The sequence below is a fragment of the Carya illinoinensis genome, chromosome 2 (genome assembly GCF_018687715.1).
Source record: "Carya illinoinensis cultivar Pawnee chromosome 2, C.illinoinensisPawnee_v1, whole genome shotgun sequence".
Lineage (NCBI taxonomy): Eukaryota > Viridiplantae > Streptophyta > Magnoliopsida > Fagales > Juglandaceae > Carya > Carya illinoinensis.
The window spans coordinates 34411129-34432760 of NC_056753.1; the positions used below are offsets into that span (position 1 = coordinate 34411129).

At 34.0% G+C, this 21632-nt stretch overlaps 3 protein-coding genes across 5 annotated transcripts; 1 reads left to right on the forward strand and 2 right to left on the reverse strand.

Moving 5' to 3' along the window:
- Nucleotides 1-372: 372 nt before the first annotated feature.
- Nucleotides 373-21444, forward strand: LOC122301245 (probable protein S-acyltransferase 14). Of its 2 annotated transcripts, XM_043112456.1 has the most exons (8): nucleotides 373-536; nucleotides 17251-17484; nucleotides 17818-18037; nucleotides 18133-18224; nucleotides 18914-19037; nucleotides 19120-19205; nucleotides 20209-20274; nucleotides 20920-21444. In XM_043112456.1, exons 2-8 carry the CDS (start codon nucleotides 17275-17277, stop codon nucleotides 21043-21045), a joined length of 924 nt encoding a protein of 307 aa, XP_042968390.1. In that variant the 5' UTR covers nucleotides 373-536; nucleotides 17251-17274; the 3' UTR covers nucleotides 21046-21444. The 2 variants fall into 2 exon arrangements, with proteins under 2 accessions (XP_042968390.1, XP_042968389.1); XM_043112455.1 differs by lacking the exon at nucleotides 373-536 and having other exon boundaries at nucleotides 16842-17484.
- LOC122301243 (vestitone reductase-like) lies at nucleotides 1521-4311 on the reverse strand. Its single transcript, XM_043112452.1, has 4 exons — nucleotides 3903-4311; nucleotides 2607-3140; nucleotides 2093-2294; nucleotides 1521-1978 (listed from the first exon to the last, which is right to left on the reverse strand). The coding sequence occupies exons 1-4, from the start codon at nucleotides 4021-4023 to the stop codon at nucleotides 1825-1827; spliced, it is 1011 nt and encodes a 336-aa protein (XP_042968386.1). The 5' UTR covers nucleotides 4024-4311; the 3' UTR covers nucleotides 1521-1824.
- Nucleotides 12452-15314, reverse strand: LOC122301244 (vestitone reductase-like). 2 transcript variants are annotated; one of them, XM_043112454.1, is made up of 4 exons: nucleotides 15007-15314; nucleotides 13465-13998; nucleotides 12967-13168; nucleotides 12452-12857 (listed from the first exon to the last, which is right to left on the reverse strand). In XM_043112454.1, the coding sequence occupies exons 1-4, from the start codon at nucleotides 15125-15127 to the stop codon at nucleotides 12716-12718; spliced, it is 999 nt and encodes a 332-aa protein (XP_042968388.1). In that variant the 5' UTR covers nucleotides 15128-15314; the 3' UTR covers nucleotides 12452-12715. The 2 variants fall into 2 exon arrangements, with proteins under 2 accessions (XP_042968388.1, XP_042968387.1); XM_043112453.1 differs by having other exon boundaries at nucleotides 13465-14007.
- Nucleotides 21445-21632: the final 188 nt, after the last annotated feature.

Genomic DNA, 21632 nt, shown 5'->3' on the forward strand with positions numbered 1-21632 from the left:
AAATTATATATTTTAAATATATATTTTTTAATTATAAAAAATATAAAAATTAAAATAATAGAATAATAATTTAAAACATAACTTTGAAAACCTATTATCATTTTCCATATTTTATTGGCTTGTAATGTACCCAAGGGACTCGACTCTAGATGGCGCCGAGCCAGCGTCTTCCAGATTGATAAATACACCAGTATTTAAACTGACTATAGCAGAGCTGAAACGCTTTCGAGTTACTCTATCTAAAGTAACAGTCTTTCTTTGGCCCTCCCCCCCTGAAGTTTCATATTCCTTCGCCCTAACTAACCCTCGGATCCACCTAAACCATCTCCCAAATCATCTAAAGTGAGAGAAAAAGCACACTCTTCACTAAAAAAACAAAAATTTTCACAGAATTACGGAACTTTTTTTTCTTTTCTTTTTTCTTGTTTGTTGATCATGCACATCCCAGATTTCCAGCTCGTTCTTGAAGCATAAAGCTGTGGTCTTGCTTCGACAAATCACAGAAAGTAAAGACACAGAAAGCGGGAAGCAATTGGGTTATTTTAGTTATTTTTTCGAGTATGTATAGATCTGGAACTGCAATGGCCCGGAACGTGTTCCAGTTCTGTACGGCACTACGAGGCCTGGGCTCGATCATGATTTTTTTGGCTCTTGGGGTCGTGGGCGTGACCTACTAAGTTGTCGTTTTGACTCATTATAGATCGGCTTTGTACGATGGTGGCCTCTACACTCTCATTGTTCTTGCCATTTTGATCTTGTTCACTGCTTGGTAAGTTTCGAAACGTATAGCTTTTTCATTTTTTTTTTAATGTTGTGGGTTTGAAAAGCGGGGGTTTTGAGTTTCTGGGTTTTTAGAAAACAAGTGCATTTGGATTTGGAAAATTTGGGAATGACGTTGACCAATTAGAGACACACATGCAAAAATATTTTAATAATAGACTCTATTTTTTTCATAAGGTGAAACTTATATATCCTAAAATAATATCTAGCATAAAGAGGCAACAGCCGTCGACAAAATCCACTCACTTGCAAAATTTCTCTTTTAATTTTTAGAAAATAATATTGCCTTCAAATATAATATTCTCTCTACAATCATGTGGTCCTCAAACTATAAAAATCATTAATTAAACCTTTGTTTAAATGTAACACATTATGCTGCGATCTAAGAAATTATATTTAAAAACAATGGGAAAAACACAAGGAAATAAAACAACGATGGCACAGAACTTGCTAATCAAATGGTGTTGGGAGGCTACTTCTCCACAACTCTTTCACCTTATAATGGCGGAACCTATTGTTGGGATGGGCATATCATCATTAGCAAAATTAGAGTGGAGGCGATAAATACATTCACAGGACTATAGTTCCCGATGATATATGACAAAACGGAAAGAGGCGACTCGCATTAATTAGGCCAAGGAGGGGAATATTGGCTGGCAGCCATTACCACCTGCAGTTCTTAAGATGAGCAACTGTCGTTTATAGTATATATCTACTATAAATGACTATGGTTTAGTGAGTTAGCAAACCACGTAATCTTTCACTAATTTATAAATCAAGCATTTATCTTTGACTCTGAACAATGATACATACACTGCCGATTTCACAAGGCCACAGGCAGGCAGGCAAAATAAATTACTGTTTACTCGAGTACTAATGACTTACCATTGACTAACCAACTCAATAGACGATAAAGCCATTGAGCCAACATTCAAATGCAAAGACACGCAAATTTAGAGGGGGGCTAAGGGGCATATATATCACCTCCAGGATACCGTGCTCCTTATATTTATTTGACAAACTAGTGGTAGAATATATAATTCATTAACCGTTGAACTGAAGATAACCCTTTTCTCGACAGCATTGAACTGCTCCGTCGAACATTTCCTTGAAACCATATTTATATCTGAATCCAGAATCTAAAAGCTTCTTTGATGAAAGCCCTCGTGTTTTAAAACCTTCATATTTCTTCATTGAACTGCACAAAAGAAAAAGAACCAAAAAAAAAAAAAAAACAAGCAGATAACTTTGAGGTCGATGGAAAGTAGCATTTGAGTTTCTAAACGATAAGGAGAAAGATAATGACACTCACTCTGGTGTTGGTATTTGAAATTCTGGATAACTGGCAGTAAGAAATTCATACATCTGTTGAATTGTCATGCCATCTGATGAACAAATGTATCTTCCTTTTGCATTAGGATATTCAAGGAGAAAAATATGTGCTCTGGCCAAATCATCTATATGCACCATTGAAGATGCAGAAAGGGCAAGAAAACCATATGCATCCTCGTTGCCTGCAAAGATATGAAATTGAAATTAGTTCGTTTTGATGGAATTGGATAACAGCAATTCTATACAAATATAAGGATTTGAGTATATGCAAACCTTTAAATTACCCCAAATCCCTTTTTATTGCAGTATTAGGATAATACGTAGGGATGTTGTATTATAAATTTTAGAGAAACATTTTAGCTGCGAATATATCACATAATTAAAAAAAAAAAAGGAAATTCGTAAAACTTGATCATGTGGTAAATAATAATGATAATTTTATTATCTTAAATAATGTATTGCATAGTATTTTGCAGCGAAAGAAAAACACATACCAAGGATCATAGCCAATGCTACGCTAACGGAGTTGGGCAACTTGGGGCAAATGAAGGGTCCAATAACAAGGGAAGGGATTATTGTTACGACATCCAACTCCAACCCATGTTTTTCTCCAAATTCAAGAACTGTCCTTTCAGTTAACGTCTTAGAAACTGAATACGAACTTCCGTATGTCTTTAGCACTTTGATAAAATCTGCGTCACTCCAGACGCTCTCATCTGCTTCATAATCAACGTCTTGGTCATTGAACAAAACAGCTGCTGCACTTGAAGTATATACGACTCGTTTCACAGTTTGAGAATTCAGGCATGCATTTAAGATGCCTAATGCTCCATCAATCGATCTTTTGGTCACAATCTCTTCAGGCTCTTTGTCTTCTAAATCAACCGGAGTAGCAACGTGGAAGACGCCGATGCATCCTTCAATGGCTGCATCGAAACTCTCTGGAATGTTGAGATCTGCATTGAAGATCTGGAGCTTTTCCGATGCTCCTGGTAGACTAGTGAGGAAGCCAATGTCTTTCGTGTGCCCTGGTCCACGCATTCAAGTGAAGAAATTATGATATAAAATTCATCTGTGATAAACTAAGGGCATGCTTGGGTTTCGCTAATGGTTTTAAATTTTGTTTAAATCATTTATAAAAATAATTAATAAAAAAATAAAATTATTAAAATATTTTTCAATTTTAAATAAACTAAAAAGTTTAGAAATATGATTTAGATGTTTTTCCTTACATGTGTTTTCTTAATAATGTGAAACATAATTTAAATTTTTAAAAATTATAAAAAAACAAAATATGCATATAATTTTAAAATAATTATAACTTTTAAACTTTCAAAAATATAATCATAATTTAAAAAAAAAATAATATTCATATCTATTTTAGAAAGCATTTTTTAATTTATTTCTAAATAAATATAATATAGTTAAAAATATTTTAAACATATAATTATTTAACAATAAATGACATTTTTTTATACATAGGAAGCGATTTGATCATTGGTTCTTCTAGTGAGAATTAGCGACAACTCCAGGTGTTGCCAATTGATCCACATGACATTAGCATAAATAAAATTTTAATAATTGAACTTATCACTTAAGTTATAAATTATAAACTTTAAAACTAGAAGTTATATTTTTTACGGTAATTATAAATTTGCACTAAGTCTGAAAAATAATTCAACCGGAGCAAATTAACCCTCATTCACATATAAATTTATAATTATCCAAAGAAACCCTCTTTGATCTCATGAAACAATATGCCTGTGTGATCTGGGAAGAAGTGGCTTTACCTGGGTTGGATCTCATGGTAGTTCGGACAGTGTAACCACGCTCAAGAAGCCTCATGATCAGCCATGATCCTATGTATCCTGTACCTCCTGTCACGCATACTATACCTTTCTCTCCTTCCATCTCTCTCTGTTTGTCCCCAAGTAAGAGAAAGAACGATTTATAGTTTGAGGAAAAAGAAGAGGAAGTAGGAGAGGAGATAGATAAAAAAAGTACAATGATTTTGAGGGAGAGAGAGGCCGAAGATAGAGAGAGCTTAAGGAGAGAGCGAGCATGAAGAGAGAGAGAGAGAGCTTGATGAGAAAGAGAGAAGAAGCTTGATGAGAGAGAGCTTTAAGAGAGAGAGAGTTCAAAGAGAGAGAAATTGAGGAGAGAGATGTAGATGAGAGGATGGGTTCGTGATGATCATGGGTTTACTTTTAAAACAAGAAAGTGTAAACTGTGGGATAAATAGTGGCGTGAATAAATCTAATATCCTCTTATTAAAGATAGTATGCTATTTATGTCTTATGATGTATCGCTTCATTTGACTGATTGCAAAATTTTATTTTTTGTGATTAAGAAAATGGTTTAAGTTTATTAATATTTATTTTTTTAAAAATATTTAAATATATAAAAATATGAAAAGATTAAAAAAAACGAAAACCAACTAGCGAAAAAAGAAAACCAACTAGCGGTATGGATGCAGATTAGGACCGCTCTATAGTCTAACGATCCAAATTCTCGACCCTTTGCTTGTAATTATTCTGATGTGAACGTCATGAGTTTGGTGAGATTTGACACCTCGCAGGAAAAAAAGAACAGATATGATTGGATTAATTAGGAAAGGATGGTGCCTGTAGCGCCGCTGGTGGCTCCAGCTGAAAGTCACCTTAGGTCAAAATATTTTTTTTTTTTTAAATTATTTTTTAATATTTAAAAAAAATAAAAAAAATTATAATAATCTTAATCATTCAAAAAAAAAAAATTAGAGCGGAAGCCACCAGCGGACCTTAGTGTTTTTCATTAGAAAATGGTCAAATGGAGATAAATGAATTTTATGTATAGAAATAAATAAAAAGCCATTTATATTTATTTCTACTCGTAATAAACTTTGAATAAAAGTTTTAGAAAATATTTTATTGATAATGCTGGGCCACCCAGTATGTATTGTTGAAAGTAGTACATTTGATTTTTTTTCAAAAAAATATTTTTTAACACTTTTAACTATTAAAAGATATATATACATTTTTTTATATATTTTATAATTATTAAAAAATATTAAAATTAAAATATCCGAATAATAATTTAAAACATAACTTTGAAAACCAATTTCCATTTTCCATATTTTATTGGCTAGTAATGTACCCCAGGTTCGCGCCCCTAGATGGCGACGAGCCGCCAGCGTCTTCCAGATTATTTTCAATATTTAAATGATGTGGCGTATTTATAAGATGTATTATATTTATGAAAAAATTTAGTTATAAGTATAATTATATATTAATATATATATTAATTTATTGTGATTAATTAAAATGTAGATTTTATTAAAAATAATGTTAATTTAAATTTTAAGTATGAAGAAATTAGTATTGGTACGTAGATTAATATACACTTTATTTGTATGTAACAAAATTCTATATTTATTATTATTTGATGATAAAAAAGTATTTAATAAATGATTATTTAATAATAATAAAAATGTCATATTTTATTTAGTGAGATGTAAATAAAATGATAGTACAGTATATAAAATTTTTAGTCAGTTTGAATAATGAGTTGAGTTGAGATAAAAATTTAAAATATTATTTTTTAATATTATTATTATTTTAAAATTTAAAAAAATTAAATTGAGATTTGAAAAATTAAATTATTTATTATATTTTATATTAAAAATTAAAAAAATTGTAATATAATCAGATGAATTAAGTTGAATTGAGTTGGATTGGCTAACTAAACACATCCTTAACCTGTCCATAGCAGAGTTGAAACGCTTTTGAGTTAATGCTCCATCTTAGATTCTTAACCGTCCTTCTTTGGCCCTCTCCATCAAGACATTTGTAACCTCTATGAAGGTTACTAAATTCAAGAAAAACACAGCGTTTTGAACGGAAGTCAAGTTTATATTTATTGAATGGCCGAAGGTAAGGATAGCAAGCGCAACCAAAGATTTTGAGAAAAAAGAAATCAGGAGCACTATTGTGTAATTTTTCAAAAGGAGAAGTTCCAAGTGGGGAAGTGGGAAGTCAATTGATGAGGTAGGTTGCGGTGAGGAAGGCATCATCCCAGTAGGAGTGAGGAACACTACTTTGAGAGAGTAGGGAGAGGCCAGTTTCGACAATATGTCGATGTTTTCGTTCGACAGTACCATTTTGTTTTGAAGTATGTAGACAACTGACTCGATGTTGAATGCCGACGTTGGTAAAGAAAGTATGTAACGATTGGAACTCACCACCCCAGTCAGTTTGGACAGATTTAATTTGGCAATTAAACTGATGTTCTACAAGTTTTTGAAAAGAACAAAAAACTTTTAAAACATCAGATTTTTGAGAGATGGGAAAGAGCCATGTATACTTGCTGAAATGATCAATGAAGGAAACGTAATATTTATTTCCATTAGTAGATAGAGTTGGGGAAGGACCCCATACATCAGAAAAAATTAACTCAAGAGAAAAATGAGAAATAGATTGAGAATCTGAGAAAGGGAGACGGTGGCTTTTGCCTTGTTGACATGCGGAACAAATGCTGGAAGGTTTATTTGTTGAGACTGGAAGCAAAAATTTGGAGACGACACGACGGACAGTGGAGTAGGAGGGATGGCCCATGCGGCAATGCCAAATGTCGAGTGGAACATGCTTGCAAAAATTGGATTGAGGAATTGAAGGAGAGGTCGGTCGTGAAGGAAGAGTGTAGAGGCCATCCTTAGTGTTGCCGCGCAGCAGAGTTGTCCACGTGGCTTCGTCCTTCACCAAAAAACAAGATGCATGAAACTCAATAAAAACATTGTTCTCAAGTGTAAATTGACTTACGGAAAGTAAATTCTTCGTAATACTGGGAACATGTAGCAGATTAGATAATGAGAATGAGTGCGAGGGAGTTTCAAGAGTTGTTGAACCAATATGTTTGATGCGTAAACCTGACCCGTCACCTACTTGTATTTGATCACCACCAGAGTACGGCTCATAATTGAGTGTGAGATTTTGTAGGTCATGAGTGAGATGATTCGTTGATCCTGTGTCGGGATACCAGTTTGTATCTGGTGAAGAGGAAGATGCACTCAGATAGGCTGCCATATTGGGAGATGATCCTTGAAAGGCTTGATCAAACCGATGATAACATTGGATTGCCGTGTGTCCAGTTTTATTACATACTTGACAAGTTGGTCGAGGAGTGGAAGAAGAAGGACTAGATGAGTGAGCTGAGTGAGTGTGACTTCCTCGTCCACGGTTGTTGCGGCCACGACTACGATAGTGCTGGTTTTGGTTTTGGCCATAAGGTCGTTGAGGTGGTCTTCCACCACGATCACGAGTCTCATGTCGTGTTGCAACATTAACAGATCCAACAGTTGTTTCAAGGGCGGATTGATGTTGCTCAAGTCTCAACTCAAAGTTGAGAAGATGACTGAACATCTCTTCAGTGGGCATTTGATCAATGCGAGTAGAGATAGATGTTACAATAGCATCATAGGTGGAGTCGAGACCACCAAGGAGATAAGCTGTAAATTCTTGGTCCAGAAGAGGCTGGCCAATGGCAGATAACACGCCCGAGAATGACTTCATTTTCTGAAAATATTCAGAAATGGTCATGTTGGCTTTCTTGGTCGTAGCCAAGATTTGACGGGTTTGTATGGTCCGAACAGTGGAATAGGTAGAGAACATCTTCTCTAACGCTAACCATACTTCTCGGGAAGTTGTAAGTCCCACCATTTGAGTTAGGATGCCTTCAGACAGGGAAGACACCAGAGTGCTTAGCACTACTTGGTCTTGAAGAAACCAAGTGGAAAATTTTGGGTTTGGAATGTCTGGTACGGCATCAGACGTAGAAGCACCATCAGGATTGGGAATGGTGATGGGGGGAGGTGGATTTGATCCATCTACAAAACCGAAAAGGCGTTGTCCGCGCAAGTAAGGGACGACTTGGGTTTTCCATAGCAAATAATTATCTTTGGTGAGTTTTACTGTGACTAGGCTCTGGATATTTACTGGGTTGACAGACGAGGATGAAGGTGAGGCCATTGAAGTAAAACTGACAGAGGTCACGACGACGCTCTGATACCATAAAACAGAACAAATATATTAGGAAAACTCTCGTGTATAATATGGCAACGCATTACAAATATATAGACAATTTACAAGGACCGAGTATATTGTAAACTAGCCTAGAATCATGGACAGAATTACAGGGATACGAATCATAACTACAGCGTCTATTACTGTATGAGTTAAGTTCCTAAAATCAGGTTGCATGGGAGGCAGCTCGCTGGTAGGATTGGCTATCAATGGGAAGATCCTCTGCTTCCTTAATACACCTAAACCATCTCCCAAATCACCTTAAGAGAGAGAAAAAGCACACTCATCACTAAAAAAACAAAAATTTTCACAGAATTACGGACCTTCATTTTCTTCCTTTTTTCTTGTTTGTTGATCAGGCACATCCCAGATTTCCAGCTCGTTCTTGAAGCATAAAGCTATGGTCTTGCTTCTACAAATCACAGAAAGTAAAGACACGGAAAGTGGGAAGCAATTGTATTATTTTAGTTGTTTTTTCGAGTATATATAGATCTGGAACTGCAATGGCATGGAACGTGTTCCAGTTCTGTACGGCACTGCTAGGCCTGGGCTCGATCATGATCTTTTCGGTTCTTGGGGTAGCAGGCGTGACCTACTACGTTGTCATTTTGACTCATTATGGACCGGCTTTGTACGATGGTGGCCTCTACACTCTCATTGTTCTTGCCATTTTGATCTTATTCACTGCTTGATAAGCTTGCCATTTTGATCTTATTCACTGCTTGATAAGCTTCGAAACGTACAACTTATTCATTTTTTTTTACGTTGTGGGTTTGAAAAGCGGGGTTTTTGAGTTTCTGGGTTTTTAAATAACAAGCGCATTTGGATTTGGAAAATTTGGGAATGACGTTGACCAATTCATCTTCTTGCACATTTATCATTCTTACGGAATTTTTTTTCCCCTTCATTGGTTTGTGCCCTTTGATTTTATTTTTCTCTCGATTTCATGAATGTAAGGTATAATTTAGAATATATATATATATTTTTTTTAATTTTGATACTTCAATTGGAAGTCAAGAGCAGGAATTATTTATTAAAGTTTGATAATCGTAGAAAAATAAAGATAAAAATGTACAAAAATTTATTAGAGAGTCTTATTTAATAGAATCTATTATTTTATGTTATTTTGATATTTGAATCATGGATATTTATAAGTTTTTTATGGAGATTTTAAATTATTTCATTGAAGTATTTCTTGAGTGTTCTGGTGTAAGAAGATGAATATTTTCTAATTTGAAATTCAAAAGGCTCGGCTTGGGCAATTGAATAAAAAAGATAATATAATGATTAGTATTAGTGGATTTTTTTTATATAGATTAATAATTTTTTATTTATTATCTATATATTAAATATTTGATAAAATAAAAAAATAAAAAAATATGTGACGTGCGAAGGTTATATAAATAATAATAGATTGTGTAGATGTTTTCTCGACGAAAAGGAGTGAGGCCAAGAAAAATATTTACAGGACCATGGATCCCGATGATATATGACAAAATGAAACGAAGTACCCGCATTAATTAGACATTACTGCCTGCACTTTTTTAGATGAGTGACTGCCATCTGGTATTTGCATGAGTAAATTATATAAATGACTACTTTCAATGAAAGTGATAGTCCAGTTAGTAGGAATTTATATTTTACGATTTTGAGATTAAGAGTTTAAATCAGTATATAAAATTTCTTGAAATAGTAACTTGACTTTTACATCACGAGATAAGTTTTGTATCTGTTAGATATTTTGAAATTACTGTAATGACAAATTTGTTATTGAGACAATAACTATAGCCTAAACTAGATATTTCATAGCAAAGAGAGCTTCTATGGTCATGTTTCATAAGTGTTGCCATACCGATTACTCCCACCTCCCATTTCTGCTTAGAATAAAAAAAAAATACTATAAACGACTATAGTTTAGATAAGTTAGCAAACTACGCAATCTTCCTCTTGGAAATAACTATAAAATATAGATAAATGTTATTTATAGTAAATTTTATTATTTTTTGAAGTGATTACACAATATTTACATACTCTTCGATTTCATGTAAGATTGCTGAAAAATATATCAAACTTACATTCATTTATAAATCAAACATTTATCTCTTGCAGGCAAAATAAATTACTCTTCACCATTGAGTACTCAATACAAACGATTCATTGACCAACTCAATGTTGGAAATTTGGACCTCTAAATTCACCTCCCTAAGATCTATCATTTGCAGGAATAATAAGAAAAATAGAGAAATAATAACAACATAAGAAATTTACATAGAAACTCCAAAACATGAGAAAAAACCACCAGACCCAGAGAAAAAAATTTACTATGTGAAAAATTGTTACAATCACACAATTTTTCTCCTCACCACACCCACAAAGCTACCCCACTAGTAAATCTTTTAACTCTACACCTCTTTCTCTTTTACAAAAGGCTAATAGAAGAATTTAACTAAAGTCAAAAGTTACTAGATAAGCTTTTAACTGGTGTACTTAAACTAAGAGGCTAAGCCTCTTATTTATATCTCATGGCTTATGCCATTTTCTTTAATCCCACCGATGTGGGACTAACAAATAAGCAAAAGTTAACAATCTCCACCTTGCGACTTTGACTAGTCCTACAGCCAAGCTCCACCTCAATGAAGATCTTCATAGTTTCCGCTATCATGCTTCACCATAAAAGCATATCCACTTAGAATAAACCAATTCTAAGCATTTCACTTCAGCCCATGTCGAAAACAACCTTACTGAAAATTATGGTGTAACTTCCACGTTTGGCTCTCCTGGAAGTTGATCAGTCATCGACATGAATTTCTACCACACACCCTGTATCAATGCCAAACCAATACCTGTGTGCAAACTTGTGGACCCGCTAATATTAACACATCCTTTATCATAACAACTTTGGGAATTAGCGGCATGCCATGAGGATGTACATGTCTCCTTTTAAAGATCAAAATCTTCCATGGAGAGAGACACAATATTAGCATCAATATCAGTATCTCCATTTACTGACTTGGAGCCACTTGTCGAACCTGTTCCAGCTCTTGGACAATTTTTTTTGACGTGCCCAGATTGTCCACACTCCCAGCAGACTACTTTTTTCTTCATGGAGTTCTTCATCTTCCCATTTCCAGCTGCTACCATTACTGAGTTCTCAAGTGGAACATTACTTCAACTACTTAGTCTTCTCTCTTTAGAAAAGATTTTACTGGTAACTTCTAAAAAAATTATTTTTTCATTCTCATGTATCAAAATAGGTTTCATGTGCTCATAGGAATGTGGAAGAGACCAGATGAGTCTCAAGGCTTGATCCTCATCATCAATTTTAACTCCAATAGCTTCTAGCTCAGCGACAATGCCATTGAGAACACTTAAATGATCTGAAATAGTTGTACCTTCACTTATCTGCAGTGTATGAAACTGCTCTTTCAGGTACACACGATTTGAGACGCCCTTCGTCTGATACAACTCTTCAAGTTTTTCCCAGAGTTCCTTTGCCGTAGATATTTCATGCACATTTGCAAGAACATTTTTGGCCAGACACAGACGTATCGCACTTGCTGTTCTCAAATCCAGATCCTCCCAATCTTCATCACTCATTTTAGATCTGCTCCTTTCACCAGTCATACTAGTAGCAGTGCTAATTTCATGTGTTGGTCTGCCCTTCAATGCCTTGTGTAATCCTGATTGAATCAAGATATCCTTGACTTGTACTTGCCACAAGCCAAAATGGATTCTCCCATCAAATTTCTCCACCTCAAATTTGACAAGATTTGAAGACCTACTTCCTGGCATTGCTTTGATGAATTTACTGTAGAAATGAATAGTACCTCACTAATTCAGTTCCCAGAAAAGATTAGAGGGTCACAATAGACACACTTAAAATTTCCAATCTCCTAGATAGAACCTCCTTAGAATGTACGTATCCACACTACCACACCAAAGCTCCACCTCACAAAAAGAACCTAGTGGCTCTGATACCAATTGTTGGAAATTTGGACCTCCAAATTCACCCCCCTAGGATCTACCCTTTGCAGGAATAATAAGAAAAATAGAGAAATAATAACAACACAAGAAATTTACATGGAAACTCCAAAACAGGAGAAAAAACCACCAGACCCAGAGAAAAAAATTCACTATGTGAAAAATTGTTACAATCACACAATTTTTCTCCTCACCACACCCACAAAGCTACCCCACTAGTAAATCTTTTAACTTTACACCTCTTTTTCTTTTACAAAAGGCTAATAGAAGAATCTAACTAAAGTCAAAAGTTATTAGATAAGTTTTTATCTGGTGCACTTAAACTAAGAGGCTAAGCCTCTTATTTATATCTCATGGCTTATACCATTTTCTTTAATTCCATCGATGTGGGACTAACAAATAAGCAAAAGTCAACACTCAATAGATGATAAAGCAACATTCAAATGCAAGGACACAAATCTAGATGTGGGGCAAGGGGCATATCACGTCCAACCAGGATAGCGTGCTCCTTACTTACATTTATTTGACAAACTATTGGTAGAATCTATAACTCATTAACCATTGAACTAAAAATAACCATTTTCTTGACAACATTGAATTGCTCCGTCGAACATTTCTTTGAAACTATATTTATATTTGAACCCAGAATCTAAAAGCTTCTTTGATGAAAGTCCTTGTGTTTTAGAACCTTTATATTTCTTTATTGAACTGCACAAAAGAAAAATTCAGAATAAAAAATACAAGCATATAACTTTGAGGTTGATGGAAAGTAACATTTGAGTTTCTAAACGGTATGGAGAAAGATAATGGCACTCACTCTGGTGTTGGTATTTGAAATTCTGGATAACTGGCAGCAAGAAATTCAGATATATGTTCAATTGTCATGCCATCTGATGAACAAATGTATCTTCCTTTTGCATTAGGATATTTAAGGAGAAAAATATGTGCTCTGACCAAGTCATCTACATGCACCATTGAAGATGCACAACGGGCAAGAAAACTATATGCATCCTCGTTACCTGCAAAGATATGAAATTGAAAATAGTTTGTTTTGGTAGAATTGGAGAACAACAATTCTTTGAGTATATGCAAGCTTTTAAATTACCCCATATCCATTTTTATTGCAATATCAGAGTAATACGTAGGAATGTTGTATTATGAATTTTAGAGAAACATTTTAACCACCAAGTCATCACATAAAAAAAAAAAAGGAAACTTGCAAAACTTGATCATGAGGTAAAGAATAATGATAATTTTATCATCTTAAATCATGTATTGCATGGTGTTTTGCAACGAAACAAAAAAAAATACATACCAAGGATCATAGCCAATGCTACGCTAACGGAGCTGGGCAACTTAGGGCAAATGAAGGGTCCAATAACAAGGGAAGGGATTATTGTTATGACATCCAACTCCAACCCATGTTTTTCTCCAAATTCAAGAACTGCTCTTTCAGTTAATGTCTTGGAAATTGCATACGAACCTCCATGTGTTTTTAGCGCTTTGATAAAATCTGCGTCACTCCAAACGCTTTCATCTGCTTCATCATCAACATCCTGGCCATTGTACAAAATAGCTGCTGCACTTGAAGTATATACGACTCGTTTCACAGTTTGAGAATTCAGGCATGCATTTAAGATGCCTAATGCTCCATCGATAGATCTTTTGGTCACAATCTCTTCAGGCTCTTTGTCTTCGAAATCAACCGGAGTAGCAACGTGGAAGACACCGATGCATCCTTCAATGGCTGCACTGAAACTTTCTGGAATGCTGAGATCTGCATTGAAGATCCGGAGTTTTTCCGATGCTCCTGGTAGACTAGTGAGGAAGCCAATGTCTTTCATGTGCCCTGGTCCACGTATTCAAGTGATGGAATTTTAATATTAAATTCACTTGTAAGGCATGCTTGGATTTTGCTAATACTTTTAGGTCAGGTAAAAACATCTCAATTTAAAATTTTCAATTCAATTCAAAATTTTTATCTTATCATTATAACTTTTTAAAATTTTCACACAAAATATAATAAACAGTTTAACTTTTTCAAATTTCAATTCAATTTTTTCAAATCTCAAAACAATAATAATATAAAAAAATAATATTTTAAACTTTAATCTTAACTCAAAATTATCATCTTACTTACCAAATCTGCCCTTAGAAAGGTCTTAAATAGTTTTAAAAAAATTTAAATTGCTCAAGTGTTATATATTAAAGTATTGTTTAATTTCAAACAAACTAAAACATATGTTTTGATATTTTTTTCTTATATATATTTTTCTAGATAATGTAAAACATAATTTGAATATTAAAAAATTATCAATAGGTGTGAAATATTTATTCAACTCTTAATAATTACAACTTTCAAATTAATATAATTATAATTTATAAAAAAAATCAAATAATGATCCTATCTATTTTATAAAGCACTTTTTAAATTTTTTTTAAAAATATTTTAACCATATAAGTACTAAACAATAAATAACATTTTTTTAAAATATATAGGAAGGGGAGGGGGGATTTGATCCTCATTCTTCTAACCGGAGCAAATTAACCATCATTCACGTATAAATTTATAAGGGCGGTGCTACTCCGCATAGGGAGCCCAACAACACACTTACGCAACACTTTTTTATCTCTTTTTTATTTTTGAAATATCTTCTTAAATTTATTATATATTTTTTTGGAAAAAATAGAAATTATAAATTCATTAAAAAATATTTAGTTAAGTAAAAAATAAATAAAAATCCACAGTCGGTGGACCACCTTCTCCGGGGAAAGGAGTTCCCAATTTATAATTATCCAAAGAAACCCGCTTTGAGAAGAAAACATGCCTGTGTGATCTGGGAAGAAGTGGCTTTACCTGGGTCGGATCTTATTGTAGTTCGGACAGTGTAACCACGCTCAAGAAGCCTCATGATCAGCCATGATCCTATGTATCCTGTACCTCCTGTCACGCATACTGTACCTTTCTCTCCATCCATCTCTCTCTGCTTGATCTCTGCGTTTATGAAATATATGAGCGCAGGAAAACAGATACAAATTCTCCTTGTTCCTTTACTTGTAATTATTCTGATGTACGTGAACGTCGTGAGTTTGGTGAGATTTGACACCACACTGGAAAACAGATGCAGATATGATTGGAAGTTGGATTAATTGGGAAGGAAAGCAAAAAGGGATGATGCTGTGCTACCGCTTAAATTTTCTTTTATATTACTTTTTAATATTTTAAATATTTAAAAAATTTATAATAATATTAAACAAAATTTTCTTAATTATTAAAGGGAAAAAAAAAGGCCTACGATGACCCCAGCGAGGATCATCAGCACTGGCCGAAGCATTTTCCAAACAAAACTACTGTAGCCACTATATGTCTAGAGGATTCCACCGATTTACCTTTTTTTTTTTAAAAAATTTTTATTTAATAATTAAGTCCGAGTATTTTAATAATTTTATGATATTTATTTAATTTTAAATGTTTGAAGGGTGTAAAAAAATATTTGAAACAAAACAAAATAAAAGAACTTTTTTTTTGCCTTCTCGATAAAAGCTGTAGCATGGCTGGAATAAAATTATAGTATAATTATTAAATATATCAAATATGTCCATCCATATTTTTTTATTTTTTATTAATGGTTAAAAAAGTAATTATCAATAATTTATATATATATTTATTTTATCTTAATAGTTAAGAATGTTTAAAAAATAATTAAAAATAATAAAATGAAAATGAAAAAACTTATTTGTACTACTGTGCACATTTGGTATAAACATTTGGTAGTCACCTTATCATTGTTCAATGAGTTTTGCTATATACAAGTAAAGTCGCGTACTAATCTGCGTACCAATACTGATTCCTTTATATTTAAAATTTAAATTAACACTATTTTGAATAAAATCTACTTTTTGACTAATCACATTAAATTAGTACGCAGATTAGTACACAATTGTGCTTGCAACTAGATTTTTACTTATTCAATTAGAAAATGTTTAGAAAATAAAATGATATGAAAATTTTTTGAATAGTAATAAGATAGTTTCTAAATAGTATTGAGATATTTTGGATTAAATATTTATTAGATTTTAAAAAATATGAGATAAAAATTTAAATAAAAAATATTATAAAGTTAAAATATTATTAAAATATAATTTTTTAATATAATTTTTATTCTGAGATTTGAAAAAGTTACATTATTTTTTGTTTAAAAATTTAAAAAAGTTAGAATGACTAATTTAAAAATATTTATGTTTAAATGATATTTGAGAAAAGAAATAAGATCATAAGATGAAATTTTTTTTAAACATGTTTAAAATGTTTAATAATAAATGAAAAATATAAATATATTAGATAAAGAAATCTTGTAATGTATTTAAAACTATTATTGTTCCAATAAAGTTTTTAAAAATATGATATTATAAAACCACTTATTTTTATTTCTACCGTAATAAACTTTAAATAAAAATTTAAGAAAATATTTTATAGATAATGCTAGAGGCCACCCAGTTACCACTTACCAACATGTATCGTTGAACGTTGCACTTCAAAAAAAAAAATAGTTTTTAGCACTTTTAACTATTAAAAAATATATATACAACTTTATTAATAATGATTTCTTTTAATTATTAAAAATTATAAAAATTAAAATAACCGAATAATAATTTAAAACATAGCTTTTAAAACCAATTATCATTTTCCATATTTTATTGGCTTGTAATGTGCCGCAGGGTCTCAACTCCAGATGGCGGCGAGCCGCCGTCTTCCAATAAATACACATCTATTTAAACTGACCATGGCAGAGTTGAAACGCTTTCGAGATACTCCATCTTAATCAACAGTCTCTCTTTGGCCCTCCCCACCTGAAGTTTCAGATTCCTTCGCCTAGCTAACCCTCGGATCCACCTAAACCATCTCCCAAATCACCTTAAGAGAAAGAAAAAGCACACTCCACTAAAACAAGAAAAAATTTCACAGAATTACGGACCTTTTTTTTCTTTCTTTTTCTTGTTTGTTGATCATGCACATCCCAGATTTCCAGCTCGTTCTTGGAGCATAAAGCTGTGGTCTTGCTTCGACAAATCACAGAAAATAAAGACACGAAGCAATTGGGTTAATTTAGTTGTATTTTTTAGTATGCATAGATCTGGAGCTGCAATGGCATGGAACGTGTTCCAGTTCTGTACGGCACTGCGAGGCCTGGGCTCGATCATGATCTTTTTGGTTCTTGGGGTCGTGGGCGTTACCTACTACGTTGTCGTTTTGACTCATTATGGCCCGGCTTTGTACGATGGTGGCCTCGACACTCTCATTGCTCTTGCCATTTTGATCTTGTTCCACAGCTTGGTAAGCTTCGAAACTTACAGCATTTTTTCAAATTCATTTTTTTTTAATGTTGTGAGTTTGAAAAGCGGGGGTTTTGAGTTTCCGGGTAAAAACAAGTGCATTTGGATTTGGAAAATCTGGGAATGACGTTGACCAATTCAGCTTCTTGCACATTTACCATTCTTATGGATTTTTTTCCCCCCTTCATTGGCTTGTGCCCCTTGATTTTATTTTTCTCTAGATTTCATAAATGTATGGTTATAGTTCCGAATATTGTAAAAAAATGACATCAGACTCGGTGCATAGAAGAAACTGATGCTATAAATGGTAACTTTGTAATGATTATTTATTCAGTTGGTGATGCTACTGTGGAGTTACTTTTCCGTTGTTTTGACCGACCCGGGAAGCATCCCTCCAAATTGGAAACCTGTTATCGATGAGGAGAGAGGGGAAGCCGACCCGCTGAATGGATCAGAATTGAGTAACTTACCTGCAGACCCCGTGAATCAAAGAATCCGATTCTGTCGGAAGTGCAACCAGTCGAAACCATCTCGATGCCATCATTGCTCTGTTTGTGAGCCCCAGTGCCCATTCTTCAAATTTCTCCTTATATGCACATATTTTAAATGTTTTCAGAAATGATTAGTTGCATTGTTTTGTACGTTTCAGGTGGGCGATGTGTGTTGAAGATGGACCATCACTGTGTGTGGGTTGTTAATTGTGTTGGGGCATTAAATTACAAGTATTTCCTTCTTTTCTTGGTATGTTTATTCGTTCTAAATTTGGCTGTTTTCAGATTTATTAATAGGCAATTCTCGATCTTCTTAATACGCATAACTGAGCTGTTTGTTTTTCTTCTTCTCAATATATTTTTGTTCTGATATGTCATTTATTTATTACTTGAGCCTGATGCTTTTTCCAGTACCTCAATCCTAGCCTGTGGCATATATTCTTCTGTTTCTGGCTGTTTATAATCCATGCCTTTAGTCTTTCCTGCTATTTCTGTCCACGACATTGGTGTTTTCTTGACATTATACCATTGAAGACTCACTCTCACATGTCCAGAAAAGCCTCACCATGTTCTCTATGGTTCTAGGTTTAAAATAGACTTTCACTACCTTCGTATTTTATTCAAGGGCCTCTTGAACAGGGGCAGAGCCAGGTATGGTTGAGTGGGGGCAGTTCGATTGACCACTTTGGAATGATGCTCGTGTTTGTAGGCATGTGTTTGTGAGTATTTTTACTTCTGCCCTGGCACACATTTGTGGCTGTTATGATAGAAAGTAACTCTCAATTTATTTTCCACTGGTTTGATTAATTTTGTTCTTCGTGATTATTTGCTCATTAGATAAAAACAAAGTTTGCAGGGCTTCACCACTTATGTTTTCTTTTGACACCCTTATTGAAAATAATGAGTTTGGGATTTTTTATTTGTTAAATCTCAATGCAGTTTTACACATTTCTCGAGACAAGTCTTGTAACGTTGTCATTACTTCCATATTTAAGAGCTTTATTCAGTGATGGAGAAATACCTGGAACTCCTAGCACCCTTGCAACCACTTTTCTTGCCTTTGGTGAGACCTGAGTAGCCCATGTTTCTAACTTGTTTAGTTAATTGTATTGGCATTCTCTTAATTGTCTTTGCTTTATTTACAGTCCTGAATCTTGCTTTTGCATTGAGTGTTATGATGTTTCTACTAATGCACATACGATTGGTGGCCGCCAACACCACAACAATTGAGGTATTTTATTTTGCTTACATTTAAGAATTTATTTATTTTTTCCTTAAATTGAGACTATGCTCTAAGCTACTTGCAAGAGATGCTAAAATAAAGTGGATTGAGAATTGGTTAAAGCAGAATTAGAAATTTGATAGTGGTCCTTTGGGCATTTGGAAAAAACCCTTTATTAATTTTTTGATGATGTGGAACCTCGCAAGGTGGGTCCTTTGAACCCACCCAGGAGAGTAAACCCCAGATATACAGCTCCACCCATCAGAACCATGTATTAAGTAATATAGTAGAACTTCTAAAGCAGAATCAAACCCAAGACATCTGAGTCTACAGCTCATCCCAAACCTGTCCTTTGACCACTAGTAGCATCCTGATTGGATAGCACCTATATTAAATGGAGAGATGTTCCTTGAATCGTACTGGTAATGGATCTAGTTCTTGGTGGTTGGTACCACAAGTGATGCGGAATTTTCAGATGCTTCTGTCGTCTTTTAAAATGTATGAACTGGCTACCTTTCTTGTTTGTTGTCTCACACTACTTTCCAAAGGTGCGAAGACTAGACGAACCAAAATTATACATCTGATAATGGATTTTGTGGGCTTGTGGAGAAACCCTTGTATGTATTTGTATTGCTAGAATTTATTTTTGGGATTATTGCTTCTTCCTCTCTCTCTCTCTCTCTCTCTCTCTCTCTCTCTCTCTCTCTCTCTCTCTCTCTCTCTAACTTGTCAACAAAAGTTATAGCTGCATTATATTATAGTTGGTAGGCACTTTTCTTGAATGCTACAAGAAACGTAGCACTCTTAGATGATGCAATGAATCCTTTAAGAAGTCTGAAATGGGGTGAAAAATCCCTCCAAGAAAGATAACATCTACTAAATGCATAGAACAATATTGACTCATTTCGTTTACAGTCTTATGTAGCCATGCCTTGTTAGAACTCTGCATCTTTCCCAAAAGTAGAGTGCAGCAGATATTTTGTTGCTGATGGATTTATTATCTCGTGAACAGGCATTTGAGAAGAAAACCTCTTCCAAATGGCGCTATGACCTTGGTCAGAAGAAAAATTTTGAACAGGTTAGTACAATTTACAAAATATTGACATGTTCTTTTATAACATCCTCGATTAACTTTTTCAACAAACAAACTAGATGGAAATATCTTCTCAAATTTGGTTGTGAATCCTAGTTCCAAGTAATAAAAAGCTAAACTATAGTGTCTATATTTTTTTAGAATTTCAGTATCCTCATGACAGGCTCATTGCGATTGAAAGGGGAAAAGGTGGGGGTCAAAATAATTAGGACGATAAATCTCTTAAGCACAGGAATTTTAACAGCATGCAGTAACTTATTAGAGACTCCCAGTGCATGTGATCTTTTTTACATGATTTACCCTTAGCAATACATGATAATATCATTTTGTTTGGGATATGGAGCTATGACTACAAGTTATCAGTATAAGGTTCTTTAGAAATTTAATGGTGGGGTTGTTGTAATGACAGTCATGCGTCACATGTTTATAACCATAAACCTTGTCTGTTAAAGAGAGAGAGAGAAAGAGACAGAGATAGAGACAACTTGCTTAGCAAATAATGTTGAAGTTTGAAAGTATCCAAATCCCTTATGGCACGGTGAACGCAAGTTGATTTGTTCACCATTCATCGATTTAAAAGGAATACTATGGCTTTTCTCTGAACATTCAGTTTGGTGTCCCGTGTATCAGGTCTTTGGGATGGACAAGCAATACTGGTTTATCCCTGCTTATTCAGATGAAGATGTACGACGGATGCCAGTACTGCAGGGGCTTGAATATCCATCAAAGCCTGACTTTGATTTGCAGGAGTTCTAGGAATCACCGGTGCAACATTGCAAGTAATCCACAATTAATCCCTGTAAGAGAATAGATATGGAGCTTCCGAAACTGTTTCCTAACATCATGATTGACCGAAAAGCTTACAAGTAATTGGGCTCCTAACACATTCATTCATTAAGCCGGGCATCTTCTTATAGTGTCATAACAGTAGGGAGTTGACAGAGAAAAAGAGAGACTAGTTTGGAGAAGCATGTGGGTAGGAGAAGGGCAGCGCAGCAAGGTAGCTTTGGCTTTGTTTTATTGTTGATCAGAAATATAGAATCAATCTCAGGGCCTTCAGATGATAGAGATGATCAATCAAGTGTATGCTTTTTATACATTAACCCATGATATATCTTAATCTCATAATAGAAGTATGCCTGCATCATTCTTTGATATGGATTTGGCCTAATGGCATGTGTAATAAATATGCCCTATACATCCCAAGTAGGCAGTCATATAAAAAAGATTTTTGTTTCGTTTTTAATGTGTGAACGAGGATTGCACTTGCATTCAGATAGATGAGTCGCTGTCTTGTGTAATGCTATTTTCAAAATCTATTGATTATCTGTATGCAGTTCCAA

Bases quoted from the DNA above. Each gene is read 5' to 3' on its own strand.
- LOC122301244 (XM_043112453.1), bottom strand. From the start codon at position 15,127: ATGGATGGAGAGAAAGGTACAGTATGCGTGACAGGAGGTACAGGATAC. The intron at 14,008-15,006 runs GTAAAGCCACTT...TCACTTGAATAC, and splicing joins TACAATAAGATCCGACCCAG to GTGGACCAGGGCACATGAAA. The intron at 12,858-12,966 runs GTGAGTGCCATT...TCTTTTGTGCAG, and splicing joins TTTCAAATACCAACACCAGA to TTCAATAAAGAAATATAAAG.
- LOC122301245 (XM_043112456.1), top strand. From the start codon at position 17,275: ATGCATAGATCTGGAGCTGCAATGGCATGGAACGTGTTCCAGTTCTGT. The intron at 18,225-18,913 runs GTATGTTTATTC...ATCTCAATGCAG, and splicing joins AGTATTTCCTTCTTTTCTTG to TTTTACACATTTCTCGAGAC. The intron at 20,275-20,919 runs GTTAGTACAATT...CCCGTGTATCAG, and splicing joins AGAAGAAAAATTTTGAACAG to GTCTTTGGGATGGACAAGCA.
- LOC122301243 (XM_043112452.1), bottom strand. From the start codon at position 4,023: ATGGAAGGAGAGAAAGGTATAGTATGCGTGACAGGAGGTACAGGATAC. The intron at 3,141-3,902 runs GTAAAGCCACTT...TGCGTGGACCAG, and splicing joins TACCATGAGATCCAACCCAG to GGCACACGAAAGACATTGGC. The intron at 1,979-2,092 runs GTGAGTGTCATT...TCTTTTGTGCAG, and splicing joins TTTCAAATACCAACACCAGA to TTCAATGAAGAAATATGAAG.